Source organism: Phoxinus phoxinus, assembly GCF_949152265.1.
Source record: "Phoxinus phoxinus genome assembly, chromosome: 17".
Lineage (NCBI taxonomy): Eukaryota > Metazoa > Chordata > Actinopteri > Cypriniformes > Leuciscidae > Phoxinus > Phoxinus phoxinus.
In genome coordinates this window covers 4,371,825-4,390,818 of record NC_136892.1, presented here as the reverse complement: position 1 = coordinate 4,390,818, position 18,994 = coordinate 4,371,825, and the positions used below count along the sequence as shown (strand labels likewise).

Here is an 18,994-nt window from a genome sequence, read left to right as displayed (position 1 = left end):
CTACTGTATGGAAATCTTGAACTCTCCTTCAATGCAGGCTGCTTTAGTGAAAGCCCAGTTTATAAAAGTCTCTCATCTCTTAAGTAAGGGTGAATGGTTGTCTTTGAGGGATATTGCAGTAAAGCTTGGTTTTAATTCATCCCATGCTGTAGAACGATTTTGGACTGGTTTTTTGTCTGTGATACCATCAATGTTGTTGTTGGTGGAGGATGAGGAAACAAAACAACATTGTATTAATAAGATGATTGTGTTTATGGGTAAGAGATGCTGTGGAGACATGGCTGAAGGATGAAGAAAAGTTGTTGAGTTGTAGAACTCCAGAACTTAATTTGTTATGTAATACTGGAAAGAGAGAACTGTATTATACTTGTGTAAAAGGGATGCATTTTGAATCATTAAAATGTATTTCAGACTTTAAATGGCAAGGATTAGTGCGATTTGATGTATCCCCTTAAGGTAGCTAGATGACTTTGTATAAACTCCTTATTAATTAGAGAACTGGTGACCTCCAATGGCGGATAATACATGGAGCCATTTTGTTTTGAGTCTGAAGACATGTCTCACTTATTTTTTGTAATGTAAAAGGTTTAAGCCAATTTTTCAATTATTGGAAGAGTTGAGTAAAAAAAAAAAAAGTCAAATTACATTAAATGTTTATTTTATGGCCTGTAATATAAATAGGACATTGCATAGACTTCCATTGATTTTATATCAGGTTATTGATATTTTCTATCGCTTAACCCAACAGACCTTTACCCCTAAATATACCCATCACAGAAACATGCAAAACACTAGATTTAAATAAAAACATGTTTGGCCGACTTATAAGCCTTTTGTAACTAGTGAGGACCAGTAAAATGTCCTCACTAGTCGGTTGTCATAGTATTTCACTATATAATTAATAACATTTGGCCCAAGTATAGCCCACACACACACACACACACACACACACACACACACACACACACACACACACACACACACACACACACACACACACACACACACACACACACACACACACACACACACACACACACACAAATACTGCATAATGTTAAAGATAAGCAGGTCAGAGAACCTGCTAATCAGTGTGTTTACATGAGAGGCCATGCAGTCCATAACAACAAAACAGTATGCTTGTGTATTATAAATTATCCATAGTTCCACGTGTACATACAGCAGGGAACATTTGTATGGGTGGGTCCCCATAAAAAAGGGCAGTCAGTATACCCTTATAATAGGATGAGAATTGAACATCATTTCAAGCCATGACTTATAAATTGCAATTTATAAATCAAAATCAAAATGTGTTCTAAAAACACACACAAATAAATGAACTCATTTCACAGCAGATGGACTGTTGCCAGGAAACCCTCTTTAGATGTTAGTTTCTTCCAAAGCAGACTTGGGTGGTGATGTATTTAAACATACATTTTATAATGTGCTTTGATGAAGGCCAACAAATAAATCATCTTCAGTTATTATAGCACCCTGTATAAGAACAACAATTTATCAATGCCAAAATGGACAGTAGCATTGAATCTATCTACGCCTGCACTCTTGAACAGGGCGTATCTCTAGCAGTGAGAACATATCTGTGTGTTTTTTTTTTTAAATGTGTGAATAAAACAAAGCATTTGAGACATACTGTACATAGTCATAGCAGTTCCCATGAAGTGCTGCGTTTATCCAAAACTTCATTCAACGAAGCGAAAAGAGTGGGGAAAAAACGATTCAAGATAATAGCTATTGTCAGAAAATAGCACACATTCTTTGATCTAGGTGGAGTCCAGTGTCTAGAAAGACTTTTGTAGAGAAGGTGGACCAAAGCCACAATTAATAAAGCATAAAATGAAACAAAACTATAAATGCTGTTGTAAAGATTAGTCATATCAGGCTGACTGACAATATTTGTCAACAATAAATATATCGCCGAAGAAGGCTAATTAGTTAGTACCCAAACCTCAGTTGCTCAAACTGCACATTTATTTAATGTGCCAAGAGGAAAATTCAGCACTTTATTTTACGGTACTGTACACACACATGTGAAATATTAGATGTTACATGATACATGTTGTTATTATTTTAGAAATTGAAATAACTGTGTGATAACTAGTTACATACCCCTAAACATAACTCTAACCCATGTGGTTACCTTATTTTATTCAGTACTTTCTTGTTACACTGTATAGTAAGTGCACATACTGTAAAATAAAGTGCAACCGAAAATTCCCCAAGGCATAGATGGACAAAGTTGACACCAGATAGAGTAGTTAACCTAAAATCCAATCCATAATATGTCTCATAACCATAATGTATGTATCAGCACACTGGGGGATGTGTAATGGTTTGGCTAGGTCCAGTGATTGTCTGGAGAGTCATACAAGGGACAAATAACATGAGCCATTCACAAGACCAAGTGTAACTTGTGAAAATAAAAATACATGAATGAATAAACCATGTGCATCCTTCATGATGGTTTAATGCTCAAATGTTATAATGCACCAGTTCAAACAATTGTCAGTGAGTTCTCAACCAACAGATCCAAAGATTGTTTCTTTTCTTTCACTATCAAAGTTCTGGACCTGTATGACAGCCTTCGATGAATGTACTCAAGCTGCTATAGCAAAGGATGGCCTTACTTCAATTTAATATTGCCTGGTGCTTCTTTTCAAGGTAAAAGTAAAATGGCTTCTATAAGGCTTGTATTTGCTGCTTGTATTCCACCTGGAAATGCTTTACCCGCACATTACTGAGAGTGTCTGCTTACTGAGTTTTGTTCTGTGTTGTGATGAATGAGTGAAGGAAGAATGTCATAACAAGAGTACCAACAAGTGCTACTGCAACTTGAATGTCTTTAGAGAGTAGGAAAATCATTCTGTAGTCAGATAGTTTCATGCCAGAGCAATGAGAGGTCAATACATGCTATTCAGGCCGGCAGAGAGGGAAGGGGCAAAGGTGAAGAAGATGAACATTGAGCCCTCTCAGGACGATCACAGTTAAATCTTCAGCAGCTGACCCTTTTCGTTTCTCTCATTCCTCCGTCCATCCGTTGGTTTATTAGGTGGTCATTGTCTTCAGTCACCCTTCTCCATTGTACATATCAGTGCTCACACTTCCCTGAAAGAGAAAGAAAAAAGGAAAATAAACCAAAATAGGAAAAGCAAGAACTTTAAACAACTGGTTAAAAAAAAAAAAAAAAAAAAAAAAAAAAAAAATATATATATATATAAATATATATATATATATATATATATATATATATATATATATATATATATATATATATATATATATATATATATATATATATATATATATATATGTATAAAGATGTATGTTTGAAGCTAATGGTTAACAAATATGGCTGTCCTTGCTAACCCATCATGGACACATAAACATGACATTACACCGATAACCGTTTAATAGTCTAAAACCTGGTTTTCAACCCCATTTCACCTTTGATATGCTTTGAAAATGACTGTGTTGACAACTACTACTAAAAACTAACTGAATGTCAGCTTTTATTCCATGAACAATATTGATTTTGCATCACACTGTCTAGACTTCATTGATAAGCAAAAGGTCTATCCAGGCTGAGAAGGTTCTGAATACCGCTATAGATTTGCTTATTCATGGTGGCAGGTTTTGAATATACCTTTTTTGCAGGAGGCCCGGTTCCTGCCAGCTATGGCAAGCGTGACACTAGGAGATCAAAATTCGGTTATATTGCTGACTTTACTTAATTTCTCATTGGGTGGGCAGTACTATATTTTGGAGCCATGATTTGTAGTTTAACTCTTCCTCATGCAAGAAAACATGTCTACTTTTTAAATTTAGCTAATGGCTTTCTCTCCTGGAGTTAAATATGATTTAGTTCCAGTTGATCCATCAAGACAAGGGGTGTGAGCGGAGACAATATCTGTAGCAATCTCAAAATTATTTGTATCTGTATTCAAATAAATCTGGATGTGGGTGGAGCTTTAACTGAGAGTTTATGAAATTACAACAAACAAATATGTAACCCATAAAACAATATATTTTTATTATAATTATAAAAAATATTAAAATATTTTATAATTAAAACAAAAATACTAAATGTTAAACACAACGAAAGCCTAGATTTTTTTAATTGTCAGAGGAACTACAGAGTTATGTCAAGACAATCATCCACAGCCTCAAATAAGAGGACTCTATGCAATATCTGATTAGAGAACATGGAAGTTGAAAGAAAATATTCAGTGGTTGAAAATTTTTAAAACAACTTTACTAAATCCAAATCTGTCCAAATTATACGTAAATGCCTTCCGTCTCAGGGAGCTAGTGAGACAGAGACACATACAGTATTACAGTGGCTGAGAAGTACCAATTCATACGACCAATTCATACGACCTTACTCGTACAAATTTGTAACATTTTTGCTAAATCTTACATATTTTACGAGTTGCCAAATTCATATGAATTCGTACGAATAACCTACCCCTGACCCCGCCCCTAAACCTACCCATCACGTGGGTTTAGACAAATCGTACGAATTTGTACGAGTGAGGTTGTGAGATAGCGTCGGAAGTATGGCTGCTGCAGTAGAAAGCTGATTCGCGTGTGCATGTGTAAATATTACAGCTGCATTGTCTACAATAATAATTGTTCTTTTAACAATGTGTGAGCTGACGTTATTGGGTTTGTCACTCACTTTGCAAAAAAACAGACACCCCATCAAACGTCACAAACAGCTCTAACCGTGCTTGTGAAAGCGTGTCCCAAAAGGTCAAATTAGGCTATTTTCAATAAAAGTACATATTGTGAATACTTTTTGCTGTGTTGCTATAGGTCATGAGTAAGCAACTGGCTAACACTCTATCTATAGAGAACGCGAGCGTCTCGCTTATAATAAACCCATCCGATACTTTTGGGAAACCCATCCCTGCTCTGTGTGCATTTTGGACATGATGCGCCGCAAGTATTTGCTGCTGTCTACACTGGACACATCAAAGTAAGATTATAAACCAGTAAATGTGTCTTTTTTAACAGGTGCATGGTGATGCTGTTTGGTATGAAGCATCCATTGTAGCGTGTTCCATCACAATGTCCTGTTTGTTTTGATGTGTGGTTTGATAAGTAAGTTTGATGCCAACTTATTCTAACCCTAACCCTACCAATCTACTAATACTCTACTAATAATCTAATGAGAGTTAGTAAACATGTAGTTGCAACATTACGCTTCACCAGTACACGGACGCACTGATTCGTACGAGTGCTGGCTAACAGGTTAAAGGGACCATCAAAATAATTTGAAACCCTTTGAAAGTATTTATGCAACAAATATTGACATGTAATTCTAAACAAATTTGAACTTCTTTTCTCATAACGCATCAACCATGGTCTCACACTGGCTAAACACCCACACCACACATTCTCGCTATAGGTGGAGCCGTAAAGAGAATGATGGATCTGAACGGACCGCTCTCAATGTTTTGATGGTGCCTGAGGGACTCAAAAGCCGTGTTTCCACCGCAAGAACTTTTCCCAGGAACTAGGGACTTTGGGGTGGTACTCCGTGTGTTTCCACCGCAGGAACCAGGGTCTAAATGAAGTTCCAGGTAAATATTTCCCCCTCCGAAAGTCCCTGCTCGCAAGATAGTACTTTTTAAAAGTTCAGGAACTTCCAGAGGTGGGATTGGGCGCTGAACATGCTGACTGGTTAAGTTCATGCCGCATTTTTATTGGTTGACTCCACGCAGCATTTTATTTTTAACCATCATCTGTCGGGTGTGTGCACTAACAGTTGTTTGCTATTCGATTCAACAATGGATTTTGAAAAAACGACAGATGGAATGACGACGAGGTTCAGGCTTTATTAAGCTTAAATTCAGAGGATAAAATTCAGCGGGAACTGTAAAGTCGCGCGCAGTCGTCACCGGATTTGCCTAATCTTCATGGTACTTTATATTGCGGTGGAAATGCAGACAGCCACAGGTCTGGGGGAAAAAAAGTTCCTGGGACAAATTTTTCTGTGTCATTTCAGTGGAAATGTGGCTAAAGTTAACACTTTTGGGGGAGATAAACCCAGGAATGGCATACTAGTAGTAGTCAATAAACACTACACTGGATTAAGCAAATGTATTTTAACATAGAAAAATCTTACAAACTTCACCTTTAAGACCAACCCACATCCAGTTCTAGCTGAGTACAGATACATTTGCAGATAATGGCATCGCTGCATCCCCTGCTTTATGTATATGTATGTATGTATTCATTCATTCATTCAATGAAATAATACTATGCCCTGGAGTGCTAAATTTAACACATTCATACAGAAACACACATACAAAAAAAGGCACCATAAACTGCTATGTGAGTGTGAATCCATAAAGATATGATAAATCTGGGTCTTTGGGTCTCACATCCAACATTTCCTGACATATCTTTGGGCAGTAATTGAATGGTCATTACACCAAAGTTATGGCACAGGCCTGCGTGAAGATGAGAAAATGGGGGATTTCAGGCTGTGCTGACATTCATTGCCTTTGATTTATGAGAAAAGCACTTCCTCTCACATCAGGCACTCCAGTGGGCAATCAAGCGAAGAGCTGATCACCAGCAGTAGCTTCTGTGAAACCGTGCATACACACGCAAGTCAACTCAGACAATGTGCTTCTTAATGTCTGGACCTGAATGGAACTATTCATGAAAAAGCCACCAGCCGGCTGGTAGTGCCCACTATGATTTCTTTGTCAAGCACTCACTGGCATACTGAGCGTGTATGTATGTGTGAGAGGAGATATCTCATATGTTCCTTTTGTCCTGTGGCAGCTTTATCAGAGGCTTTGAGGGCTTTTTTTCACTCTTTATTTTTCCCTAATGGATTTGAAAAGAGAAAAGTGACACAAAAACAAGTTTGTAAATGAAAAGCTTAATTTCATGTTTATCAATTTGTTGGAACAAAAGTCTATTAAATTTAGGACATTCCCAAAATATACCATTTAATATGACTTAATATTATTATGTCTAGAATATTATGAAAACAATGAATCAGTTCTCAGAAACATTTCAATACTACAACATTAAAACGTTTAATTTATTAGCTCAGTTGAGTTATTTAAACTACAATACATTTTTTGTCAGTTTACCTAAAATGCATTTAAAGGAAGGGTAGGCAATGTTTTTCATAAAGAAAATTATGCTGCATTGAAAATGAGAAAATGAGAATTGCAATGAGTCATGGATCTAATTTTATTGGAAGGAAAATATTGGAATCAAATTGTTATCAAAACTAAAGAAAACAACTAGGAAAGCTTTTAAGCCCATGTACAATAAACCGACATTAAAGAACTAGCAGCGACGGTAACTGTGTTGTCGCCCCTCGTCTATTCCACTCTGCAAAGACTACAGCTGTGTTTCCCAAATATGTTCCAAGAGGAACACCAACACTTTTTTTTTTTTTTACTCTTCTAATCAAACACACCTGGATTCCACTCATCACCAAGACCAGAAATATATGTGTCAGATAAGGGCATCCAAAATGTGCACTGTTGCTGTGCCTCCAGGAACAGGGTTGGGAAACAATGGACAACAGCCAACTGCCAACTAGCGCATACTGTATGTCTGAGCACCTGCATTTGAGGAGATAACTGTATACCAGCAGATGGCTAACTTTATACATTCAATCTACATTTGTCATTCAAAAAAGGAAACTGAATCTAGGGCTGTGTCCTGTTTGAGGGCACAGCCATTTGTAGTGGTGTCCGAAACATAATGGATGTTATTGAGTGCACTCATTCAATCCCACAATGCACCGCAATAATAATAATAATTCATTGCATTTATATAGTGCTTTTCTCAGCACTCAAAGCGCTTTACATGGAAGGGGGAATCTCCTCAACCGTGGTGGAGCATCCACTTGGATGAAGCGACGGCGGCCACCACACACCAGCTTACTGGTGGAGAGGAGACAGAGATGAAGCCAATCAGTATATGGGGATGATTAGGAGGCCATGATGGACAGAGGCCACTGGGCAAATTTGACCAGGATGCCGGGGTTACACCCCTGCTCTTTTTCGAAGGACATCCTGGGATTTTACGCTCAACGGCTAGAGAATACCCATAATGCACTGTGAGAGTCGAGCGCTGAATGAATTCCTGCGTCTCGCCAGAAGATGACGTCTGCAGCCGAATCAAATCATCCATCCATTTTACAAACCGTGCTGGTCCAGTGTAATATCATACAGGTCTAAATTACTTTTTAATTTATTAAATAGTTTAATATGCTAAGTTTATATGCTAGTTTCCATGATAAATTCAAGATCAATCTTTTCATAACTAGTGTAGATGCTAGTTTACTACGTTTCAAATGATTATTAAACAGCAAGCAAACTATGCAATATCGGCAGCCCTTCCGGCGCACTCAGTGTCCGAATTCATTCAGTCGTTTTCATTCACTCCTTCAAGTGGACGATATCAGTGGAGTATTGTAAGGAATAGTGAATCGAGGTGATAGTGGGAGGAGCCAATGAGTGACCATGAGCAGCAAGCCCCGTCCACTTACACCACCGCTGTGAATTAGCTAAGCCTCCCTGGTTCCTGCCACCATCATCTCCTTCCTGGTTCCTCCAACCATCACCTTCTCCTTGGCTACTCCCATTATCGTCTTCTCACTGGTGTTTCCCTCTGCCAGCCTCTTGTCCTCCTCTAGGGTCCCCTCCCTCTCTCTCTCTTTCCTCAATTTGGACTCTCATTTTCAGCGCGAGGTTTCGCTTTCTGGGGTTGTGGGTAGTTTTCTCATTGATAGTTTCATTAGCTTGTCCTGTTTAGTTTCTTTGTTACATGCTGTCACTGTTTTACTTGAGTTCTAGTCCTTTGTTAGTTTCTGATTAGTGCACACCTGTTCTTTGTCTCATTAATTATCTAGCCCTGTGTATTTAAGCTCTCTGTTTCTTCTGTTCAGTGCACTGCGTTAACATCGTTGGAGTTCTCACTCTCTATTTAATAAATATTGTGTTTATTCATTTATTCGGTGTCACACAACTCTTTATTGGATAGGCTAACAAGGCTACCCTTTACACATGAGGGATAACAGAGTAGGGTGTAAGGAGAAAATAGAAGGAAACAAATGTGCCCATTGAATCCCGAAATTGGTCTCAGCATTGGCCAGGAATTACATTTCTATTAAATATACATGCCCTATCATAAAAATTATATTTTTCCCCTGTTCAGCAACATAAAAGCATTAATAAGTGTCTTAATTCTATTCAGTCTACTAATTCAACTGCTTCATACTTAAAATACATCAGCTGTTCAACAGTCTCCAGTCACACATACAGGTACAGTATTCTGAATTCTGGTGCCTTTAGTAGCTACAGTATAGCCCCTAGCTTGATCCTGCTCTGAGACTTATACACTTTTTAAAAAGGTCATTCATACATTTACCAATAAAGGTCATTAATAAACTTAATAATGATTACAGCTCAGAATTTAGGTTACACTTTATTTCAAGGTACCCTTGTTACAGTGTAATTGTATGAATAGGTACTGACTGATATTATTTCCATAATTCCATTAATTTCCATCACTACTTTCTGACCATTGGAAATAATTGAGGATTGATTGATTGATTGATTGATTGATTGATTGATTGATTGATTGATTGATTGATTGATCGATCCCCTGTACCTTTCAAAGTTATGTTACCTTCTTTGCATTGGCAATGAGTGATGAGGATTATTAGCTATTCTACTTTCTCCTCACATACTTTTTTTCACATTTCCGGGGTTCTCAGAAGCAGAAGTCATCATAAGTGAGAAACTTCAATAGTGGTAAAAGGAAACTACAACAAATATATTTCACGTTTTCATTTGCTCCAATAGCAAAAGAATAATAAAAAATCCAGGACAACATTTCTCCAACTTTCCAAAAGAGAAAAAAGTATTGAGACATTTATTAGTGTCACGATCGGTGGCTGTGGTAAATTGCATGAAGGATATAACAAAGAACAGTCTTTAATTAAAAAAATCCAAAGCAGGGATATAAAGGAGATAACACTGGGAAAATAGAACAACCTCGTGAAGACGCTGACGACAGAACAATGAACAGAGTAAACTGAGGACTTAAATATAGAGATAATGAGGAAACTCAATGAACAACAGGTGAATGTAATCAGTAACTAATGGATCTAAGTAGCAAATAGAATTCAGGGAAAACGAAACCAAAACTGTGAAACTAAACAGAACCTAACAGAACCCTGAAAATTAATATAACCCATAAGAGAGACCGATATCATATTTTTTCTGTCACTCTCTCAGCCATTTTAGTAACACTCACACAGCAGCATTAATAACTAGTTTTCTGTAATTGACAGAGGTGGGTAGAGTATCCAAAAACTGTACTCAAGTAAAAGTACAAGTACTTCTAGAAATATTTACTCAAAGTAAAAGTAAAAGTAACAATCTTAATAGTTACTTGAGTAAGAGTAAAAAAGTATCCAATGAGAAAACTACTCAAGTAGTTAGTTACTAGTTACTTCGGATCATAGGCCGATATATATGATATATATATAAAACATGATATTATTTAGATATTTTTTATTTAAATGACTATTATTATCATAATTAGTATCCAATGAGAAAAGTATCCAATGAGAAAACTACTCAAGTAGCTATAGTTAGTTACTTCGGATCATAGGCCTATATATACTATGATATATATATAAAACATGATATTATTTAGATATTTTTTATTTAAATGACTATTATTATCATAATTAGATAGGCTATCTTTGCCACAAAAACAGAAGAGACAAGCATTATTTCTGCCATCTGTAGCCCGAAAATCATTGCCTGTCCTTTGGTTTGTATAATAGTAACTTATACAAGTTGGATTTTTAGACAATGTCGAAATATTTTGTATCTGCAGAGTTTTGCATTTAAAGGCATGTAAAGGGAAACATTGACACAGAGAAGAAAGATTTAAAACTCTTCACATGTGCTCGCGCTGACCGCTACTGAACATCTGAACACAAACGACGATCAAACGCACATCGACGGATCTTCTTCTGTCTGTTCTCCAAAATGTAATCAAATGTATATTTCTGCAAGCATGTTTAAACTGGTCAACAGTGTCTAAGGCAGGCAAAGGCATTTGTTTTCAAGTTGAGTTCGCACGCGACTGCGCAACACACATTACCGCGGGATGGCGGGTGTTCATTTCATATGTGGACAATGGTAGCTTATTTATTGTAGGCTATAAAGTAATGTGTCCAAAAAAAAACGGGTAATGTCATACTTTGAAGTAGTGCTATCATATCGTAATAATCTGTTTGGTTGTAAAATGTATTACCTGAATGAAATTAAATCGAATATCGTCCTGTGGAACGATATTTCACAGCTAGGATATATCGTCCTCAGCATACGAAGATAATAGAGATCTTCATCGCTGGCAAAAATTATGCATTTGCAGATTTGCGTTCACTTGACTGTACTGTAGGTCCACAGCCACTTCATCCAACGCTCTTGATGTTCTTAAATCTTCCTGTTACGACTCCGAGTCGAGTGTGAATTGAAAGCGCTTCAGACGATTCAGTGCGTGCAGGAAACTGAACAGATCATAGGCTACAAACTGATTCGCGAACCGATTTAGACAGATCTGCCCACTTGTTTGATGAAGTCTTTGAACAGAATCGACTCAAAAGAGTGATTCATTTGTGAATTGAGCATCGCTCATGCCCAGAAAAAAGATACAGCGCGCTTGGAATAAACTACGCATTTAACAACACGTATTGCATTAAAATAAAGTAACGAGAGGAAAATCGCTCAACGTAACGAAGTAAAAGTACCGTTTTTTTATTAGAAATGTACTCGAGTAAAAGTAAAAAGTACCCACATTTAAATCTACTCTTAAAAGTACAATTTTTCCCAAAAAATACTCAAGTAAATGTAACGAAGTAAATGTACTTCGTTACTACCCACCTCTGGTAATTGATAAAGGTAATATCAAACATTTATTTATGATGTTAATAACTGTGGAAACACATCATCACAGTCCGTGAAAAGGGTCCAGTACATGTTTCTGAAGACTCAATAAGCCCCACTGATGTGTATATGTGGACAGTACTTTGTAAATGGGTCAAATATTTCAGAATGAGATGTTTTTGTTGTTGTTGTTGCAATAGTCTTACTATACAATCTTTTTGGATTTGGGAGGTACTCCTCAATACATACTCCCGCCCTTTTCTGTCTGAGCCAGTACGCAGGTTCCATCTCAATTTAGAGAGTGTACACTTTTAAAAAACAATTTAAGTTACATTAAGCATTATGCTTCCTTTTAGTGAGAAGCAAACCCTGGCAGTGGAGACATTAATCAAGAATGGCACTGCTCTTTAGACCAGCAGACAGCACTCAGACGCACACTCTACCTCAGTCTGTGACCTGTTCTTCTCTCAGTGAAGTTACAAAACAAAAAGCAACCAAATGAGTCTTGATTCTGATATACAGCAGCTACTGCTTTGCTGTAGCGTTTTTGCTTGGTTTTACAAAAGTTGCTCATGGGCTAGTTTTGAACCCCAGACAACTCATTACAAAAAATGTGTCTCTCAGAAATCATAGCTTGACGAGATACTACATCATACACATTTTCTACAATTTGATATGTCTTATAAATTATTTCAGCTTTGTATGATAGGATACACGAATGAATGAAACAAGCACAACACGATCACAAATCAAATAGCCGCACCCGTGTTGCCGTCTTTGATCGTCTCTATAAAGAGTAATATCAACTAAGATACTGAATCATAATTTTTTTTTTTACTAGATACTTGATATGTCCATTTAGATGTTTTAGGCTGCATTATATTTCTCTGTCTCCCTCTCTCTCTCGGAGATGGCAAGCATTTAACCCTTTAGCTGTCACTCCCCTTTTTGAGAATGGACATTAAAATGCACTATTCAAGCTAAAATGGTTGTAATTCAAGAATGCTTTGGAGTATAGACCTAAATTTGGTCTTGTTTTAAAGGGAAAAAATTACAGATTATTGCTGATGTGAAAGCACTTCAAAAAATTAAAGTATAAAAAAGTTATGGAAGTTTAAATTTACATTAAATCCAATATAATTTATTTAATATTTTTCTTTTATATAAAATATATATTTTACAAAATAGTTTTTACTATAAAATTACTATAAAATCAAAGCCAAAAATCTAACCAAGGTGTGTTCCAAATTTGAAGTTGATATCATAAAAATTGAAGTTCCCATGAGATTTTGTTTAGGCGTATTACCAAAAGTAGCCTCCGTGTGTCATTAAATTCCATTGAATTTAACTGTATGCATTCTGCCATAATAAATGTATCAATTTCTGTCCAAATATCACTTCTGTCACAAAATATGGAACATTGAGACTCAGACCTTTCTGACAATATGTGTTTTGTCAAGATTAGAAAATATTTTGATCATAAATTATGAAACATAATGATGCCCAAAAGGGGAGGAGCCTGATACAATAATTTAGAGTAATGTTTCTATGGTAACACAATGTCCAATTTCAAAACAGTTTTCACAGGATGAATTCTGAGATCGTAAGCTTTCAAATGATACCTAATTTATGATAACTACTAAAATATGTAATGTAATAAAAAAAGGCGATAAAAAAGATAATATCATATTTTAGAGGATAATATATATATATTATAATTTTTAGAAGATAATATAATTTTATAATTTTTTTATTGACAAATACTAGATTATATGTTTTCTTATGAAATTTTAGCATGAAAACCAACATTTTAATGACTAAAAGTGTGTGCGTCGACTTTTTTGTGACAAAGGTCAGAACTCCTGTTATGATGTAGATTTTTTTGAGGTGCGCTCTTGTCATAAATTCATCTATTACTGTTCCTGCATAATTTGTAACAAAAAACAGTGCTGAAATATCTATTAAGGAGTGTTAGACTTTTCCAACAATATATAGTTTGTCATGATTAATTTAGGATTTAATTGTAATATAGTGAGGTAAACGTAGGTGTCCCGTATACGGGACAGTGACAGTTAAAGGGTTTTTAATATATTCTTTATAATTTGTTCGGATTTGCATTTTGTACATAGTACAAGTTGTTTTTAGCAATTTTCAACCAGTGAATAATTTTTTTCCTACTTCCAAGCTCTCTATTCAGCTATTTTATATAGAGTTTGATTTCTCTTATTTGAGGTGGATGATTGTCCTGACATTGTTTTCCAGAGGAACTTTTATTCATAGACATTGTACAAGTTTTTTTTTTTTTACATTTAGTATTTATTTATTTGTTAAGTACTGCCTATGGGGCTATCCACTCTGACTATTAGAAGATATTTAAATAAATTGTATAAATGTAATCAAAATAATAATGATTATCATACAAGGTATATTTGTGAAATGATATCTACGCATGAAACCGAATTTACATTTTAAATGGTATTTTCAAGTAATTTTGTGAACTTCCTGTCAAAGCCACTTCCACATCCATTTTTTCCCCAAATAGTTCCTCATATTCTTTAGAAGAATGAAAATGCAAGGTTTAACAAACAGAGCAGATTCCTACCTGGCCTCCATCGTGTCTTTGGTGAGATAGACAATCCAATAGACCAGGTTGAAGGCCCCAAAGGACAGAGGAAAGAGGATGCGTGAGTACTTGTCAATAATACTTGTTTCTATCAGCATGTTGGCAGGGAAAGTGGAACCATGCTGATGGAAATCACACTGAGGAGGCCTGGAGAACCTGTCAGGAGCATCTCTTTGGGAGAGGGAGTTCGGCCTTTTCTTCAACACACCTCCAGGGTCTAGAGGATTCTAGACACAGAGAGATGTATTTGTGACATATAAGAACCGGCAAACAGTTATCAAACTTTTTGACTGGTGACACAATGGACGCTTTTTAAATTTGTAAGTTTGGACAAATGCAATAACAATCAAAAACAGTGCAGCAAGTGTGATGTGATACTATAGAAAATTATATTAGTTTTTTTTTTCTCTCCAAAGAATCAAACAAATAATATCTAATAACTTATTGAATATCGATCTATTTATTTATTAGATTTTCTCCAAAAAATAGGAATGGAACAGTCAAAAAAGAGTAAAGAGGCAACTGTCACTCCTCTACCAACTACCTCAGTAGCTGTATTTCAAACAGTGTGTAAAGATGATATAGCTAAAAAAACAAAAACAAAAAAAAACTAGTTGTACCTACTTAATACTGTTGTAACGCTAAGGTTCAAAGGAAGATGAAGACGATGATTCAATGACAGAAGATTGAATATAATTCTCAGAGTAAACAGCCAACATAGGAAACATTGTGTAAACATGAACAATACCAGACAAGGAGTGCAGGTGAGGGAACAACTTAAGAAGGAACAAAACAAGGATAATTGATCACACACAGCTGACACTTTTGAACTAATTAATAACGGTAACCAACTAGACAAACAAGTGGCGGGAATCTGAACAAAGACACATGACAAATTAAAACAAACTGAAAGTCCATGAAAACTATACTGTAAACACACTGAACATACATAGTTTATGAATTCATAGTTAATATATTGTAGTATCTACATTGTTCATATATTAATAGACAAAAAAAAAATAGCGAGTTCTTTATTCAATGTCACTGTAATTAAGACATTTACATTTACATTTAATGTATTTAGTTATTTAGCAGACGCCTTTATCCAAAGCGAGTCATCCTGAAGAGGCAAAAATAACGCAAGAAGTGCTCAAAATACAAAGTTCTGGCATTGCTCAGAGTAGCATAAGCCAAAACAAGGGAGGGTGAAGGAGAGGTTTTTTTTATGTCAAGTGCTCACGGAAGAGATGAGTTTTCAGTTGTCTTTTGAATGTGGTCAGGGATTCTGCATTCCGGACGAGGGTAGGGAGATCATTCCACCAGCAAGGAACCGTGAATGAGAATGTTCTGGAGAGTGATTTTGTGAAGTTGTGTTGCATGCTCAGTTAGGAAGGGCCTGATCTTCCTGATGTTGTGCAGTGCAAACCTGCATGATCGAGCTGTCTTTGTGATGTGGTCTGTGAAGGTCAGATGCTCATCAAATGTTACTCCAAGGTTTCTGACCGACCTTGATGGGGTGATTAAAGTTGAATCTAGCTGGATAGTGAAGTCGTGCTGACAATTATTATTGTTTAATTAGCTTGTAATAAAGGAATTGACAATTGTTTATTAGGAGTAAATAGTTCTCATTTTAGATTAGGTCACGGAAAATGTGAAAATTTAATATATTAAGTGTTCCTTAAAATTCTAAACTGTTCAACATTATTTAACTTTCTACATTTGAGCTAATTAAATCATACACAACAAAACAGCCTAGTGTAACAGACAATCCTGTGCTTTCAGGATCTAGTAAGTGCAGCTTCTTCATTCAAGATAATAAACAGGACACAGAAATCAGGAGTAGTCAGGGAATAAAGCACAACACAACAGCCTATGTAACTAAGACAATAACTGAACAAGAACTGAAGAAACTAAGGGGAATAAATACACAAGGGTAATCAGATAATGAGAAACTCAACTAGAAAAAGGTGATGAAAATAATCAGTAACTACAGGAACGGAGTTTGCACTGTGTCGTACATGAAAACAATGTGAAACAAACTAAAAGTCTGTAAAACAGAACGGAAACCTTGCACCTTTGCAAGCTGCACACTGACAGGCACTGTTATTGCACTTCGGGACGCTCAAGTTCAAATGCTGGCTTGTCGTTCTTTCCGATTCCTATCTACTATCAATACTGTCCTATCTAAACAAAGACTAAAATGGCAAACAATAATTGTTTGTTTGTTTATTTAAAGAAGAATAACATTCACCCTTGTCATTAATATTTACTTTGATTTAGTTGAAAATGAAATTTTGTTGGGGAGTGGAGTGGAGTGTGAAGAGAATTGTGTAGTTATGCTGCAGAAGTGTTGACTAATGCTGATAAGTGTTGAATAGTCACGTGATTTATACTGTGACATTAATAAAAAGGATACATTAAAAATATATGTTTCCAATTCAATATACATTGTAAATTGTCTTTTACCATACATTAATTTGTTTCATCCTAAACGACTACATTCACAGTATACAAACATCCTGATCTAAAGCTGAACTCTAATTTATTTTATTGTGTTATTTCATCTTTAAATCCTGAAAGGTAACGCGCCAATGTTACCAATTACTGTCTCTGTAAAGAACTGTTGTATGCAACATAGCTTTTTAGTTTTTGTGATGATGTAATCAGGTCATAATAATTCAAATCTCCAGATAGGTGACAATGAATGATATCTGTAACATGAGTTTAAATCAGTCTTTGCTTTGAGTGAACAAGGTTATTTATGGCTTTTATTTGCAGCGCCTTAGCCGTTTTTGCCTTGCGAAAGTTTTGGCATTGAAAACGGCTTTGACTCGGTTCCATCATTGAACAGGTTTGCAAGCTGTGAGTGTCAGATGCAGATCACTGTGTCGCCCCTACTGCAACGTGAAATCGCCCAGGGAGCACCTGGCCCAAGCTGCCATGATACCGCAGCTATTTTTGACACCGCAACAGGCAGCCGCTAACCTAGGCTAAATTTCCAAGGCAATGGGACATTCACGCAATTGTATCATATGCCTGGCTCTCTATATGTAGTTTATGAATGTGCACGGTTGCACTGTTCTCCAAAAGAGCCGTCATATATATTTCAGATTTAGGGGAAATGTGTTATTTCTAAGTAGCGTCAACAAAAAGAATGGCAAAATTAGTGATTGTTTTCCCAATCACACTTACTGCTCCTTCCCCTACCGCATCCCATTCACAGGTATTCTTGTGGTATTCTTACCCCAAACTCCTGCCATTGGTTGAGCAAGAAGAAGTTTTGTCTGCTTTAAAAAAAGCCACAGTGTTTCCACTTTTCAGGAAGTCAGCCTCAAGAGTTTCACATCAAGGTTTCCTTCGAAAAGGTCTATAAAGGTATTCATTAATGACTAATAACTTATTTACATATTACATTATAAGTCATTGATAATACCTGACAAATAATTAGTCATTTTTAACTCACATGTTATAAATGCTTAATAAATATATTTATTCATACTTCTTTCACGTAAAACCATATTCCTGATTTATTTCATGATGCAGCAAAAACAGAATAATATAGTGAGACTGAATGATATTGTATTTGTAGTTTTCTCATTAATATCTCATGATTCGTGACACTTTTCTTACTATGTTGCTTACCAGAAGCTACTCTGTGTCTTACTCATGATACTCTTCAAATAGTTCATGATGCCTATCCACAGCAATATATAAAATCTAATTTCTTGTTTATCAAGATGAGAGTACCAATCTTCATTGTGAACACAACCATAACTTGATGAGATAACAATGACAAATGTAGTTTTAATAATAGCTACCTGTGAAACTTAATGTAGGGTAAACACATGTGAACCATCTATCCATGAGTTATAAACATTTGTAACCTGTGCCACATGTGACGCATTTGTTTATTAATTATTAATGCACAAACAGAAAATAGTGTGTGTGTGTGTGTGTGTGGGGGGGGGGGGGGGATAGTGTGGGTAGTGTTGATAAACTATATAAGTAAACAGAAATTTAAACTTTAAACAAAAAAGATTAAACTTTTATTCTACAGCCCATTGTAAAATTACCGAGCATGAGTCATGACTTCATATGAAAAGCTGACTGTGACAAGATGGCCGCCAGGTGCGGAGATCGACCTCCATTGGCCAGCAGCGTGGACGAGACATCTAGCCTTTATTATGTATATCTATGCTCTCGTCTGCTGCGTCACAGATTGCGACATGCCGTGTTTCAGTCGGTGGGGTGTACTCATAGACAGTATATAAAATGGACACAGCGACCCCATAGATTTCAACGGAGAAAAGTGAAGCCCATTTGAAGCACTAACTTCCTGATCGCCAGGCGAACTGCGCAGGGTCAAACTGAGCTTGACGACGTGGATGTGACGTGAGCAACCTGT

The 18,994-nt window shown here is 36.2% G+C and overlaps 1 protein-coding gene across 1 annotated transcript in view; it reads right to left on the bottom strand.

The window, feature by feature from the left end:
* Positions 1-637: 637 nt before the first annotated feature.
* gabra6b (gamma-aminobutyric acid type A receptor subunit alpha6b) overlaps positions 638-18,994 on the bottom strand; it is a 36,666-nt gene continuing 18,309 nt past the window's right edge. Inside the window, exons 9-10 of the mRNA XM_079586589.1 lie at positions 14,569-14,816; positions 638-3,123 (exon numbers count right to left, since the gene is read on the bottom strand). Coding sequence (XP_079442715.1) covers positions 3,114-3,123; positions 14,569-14,816 — 258 coding nt within the window. The 3' untranslated portion in view covers positions 638-3,113. The remainder of the gene's footprint in view (positions 3,124-14,568; positions 14,817-18,994) is intronic.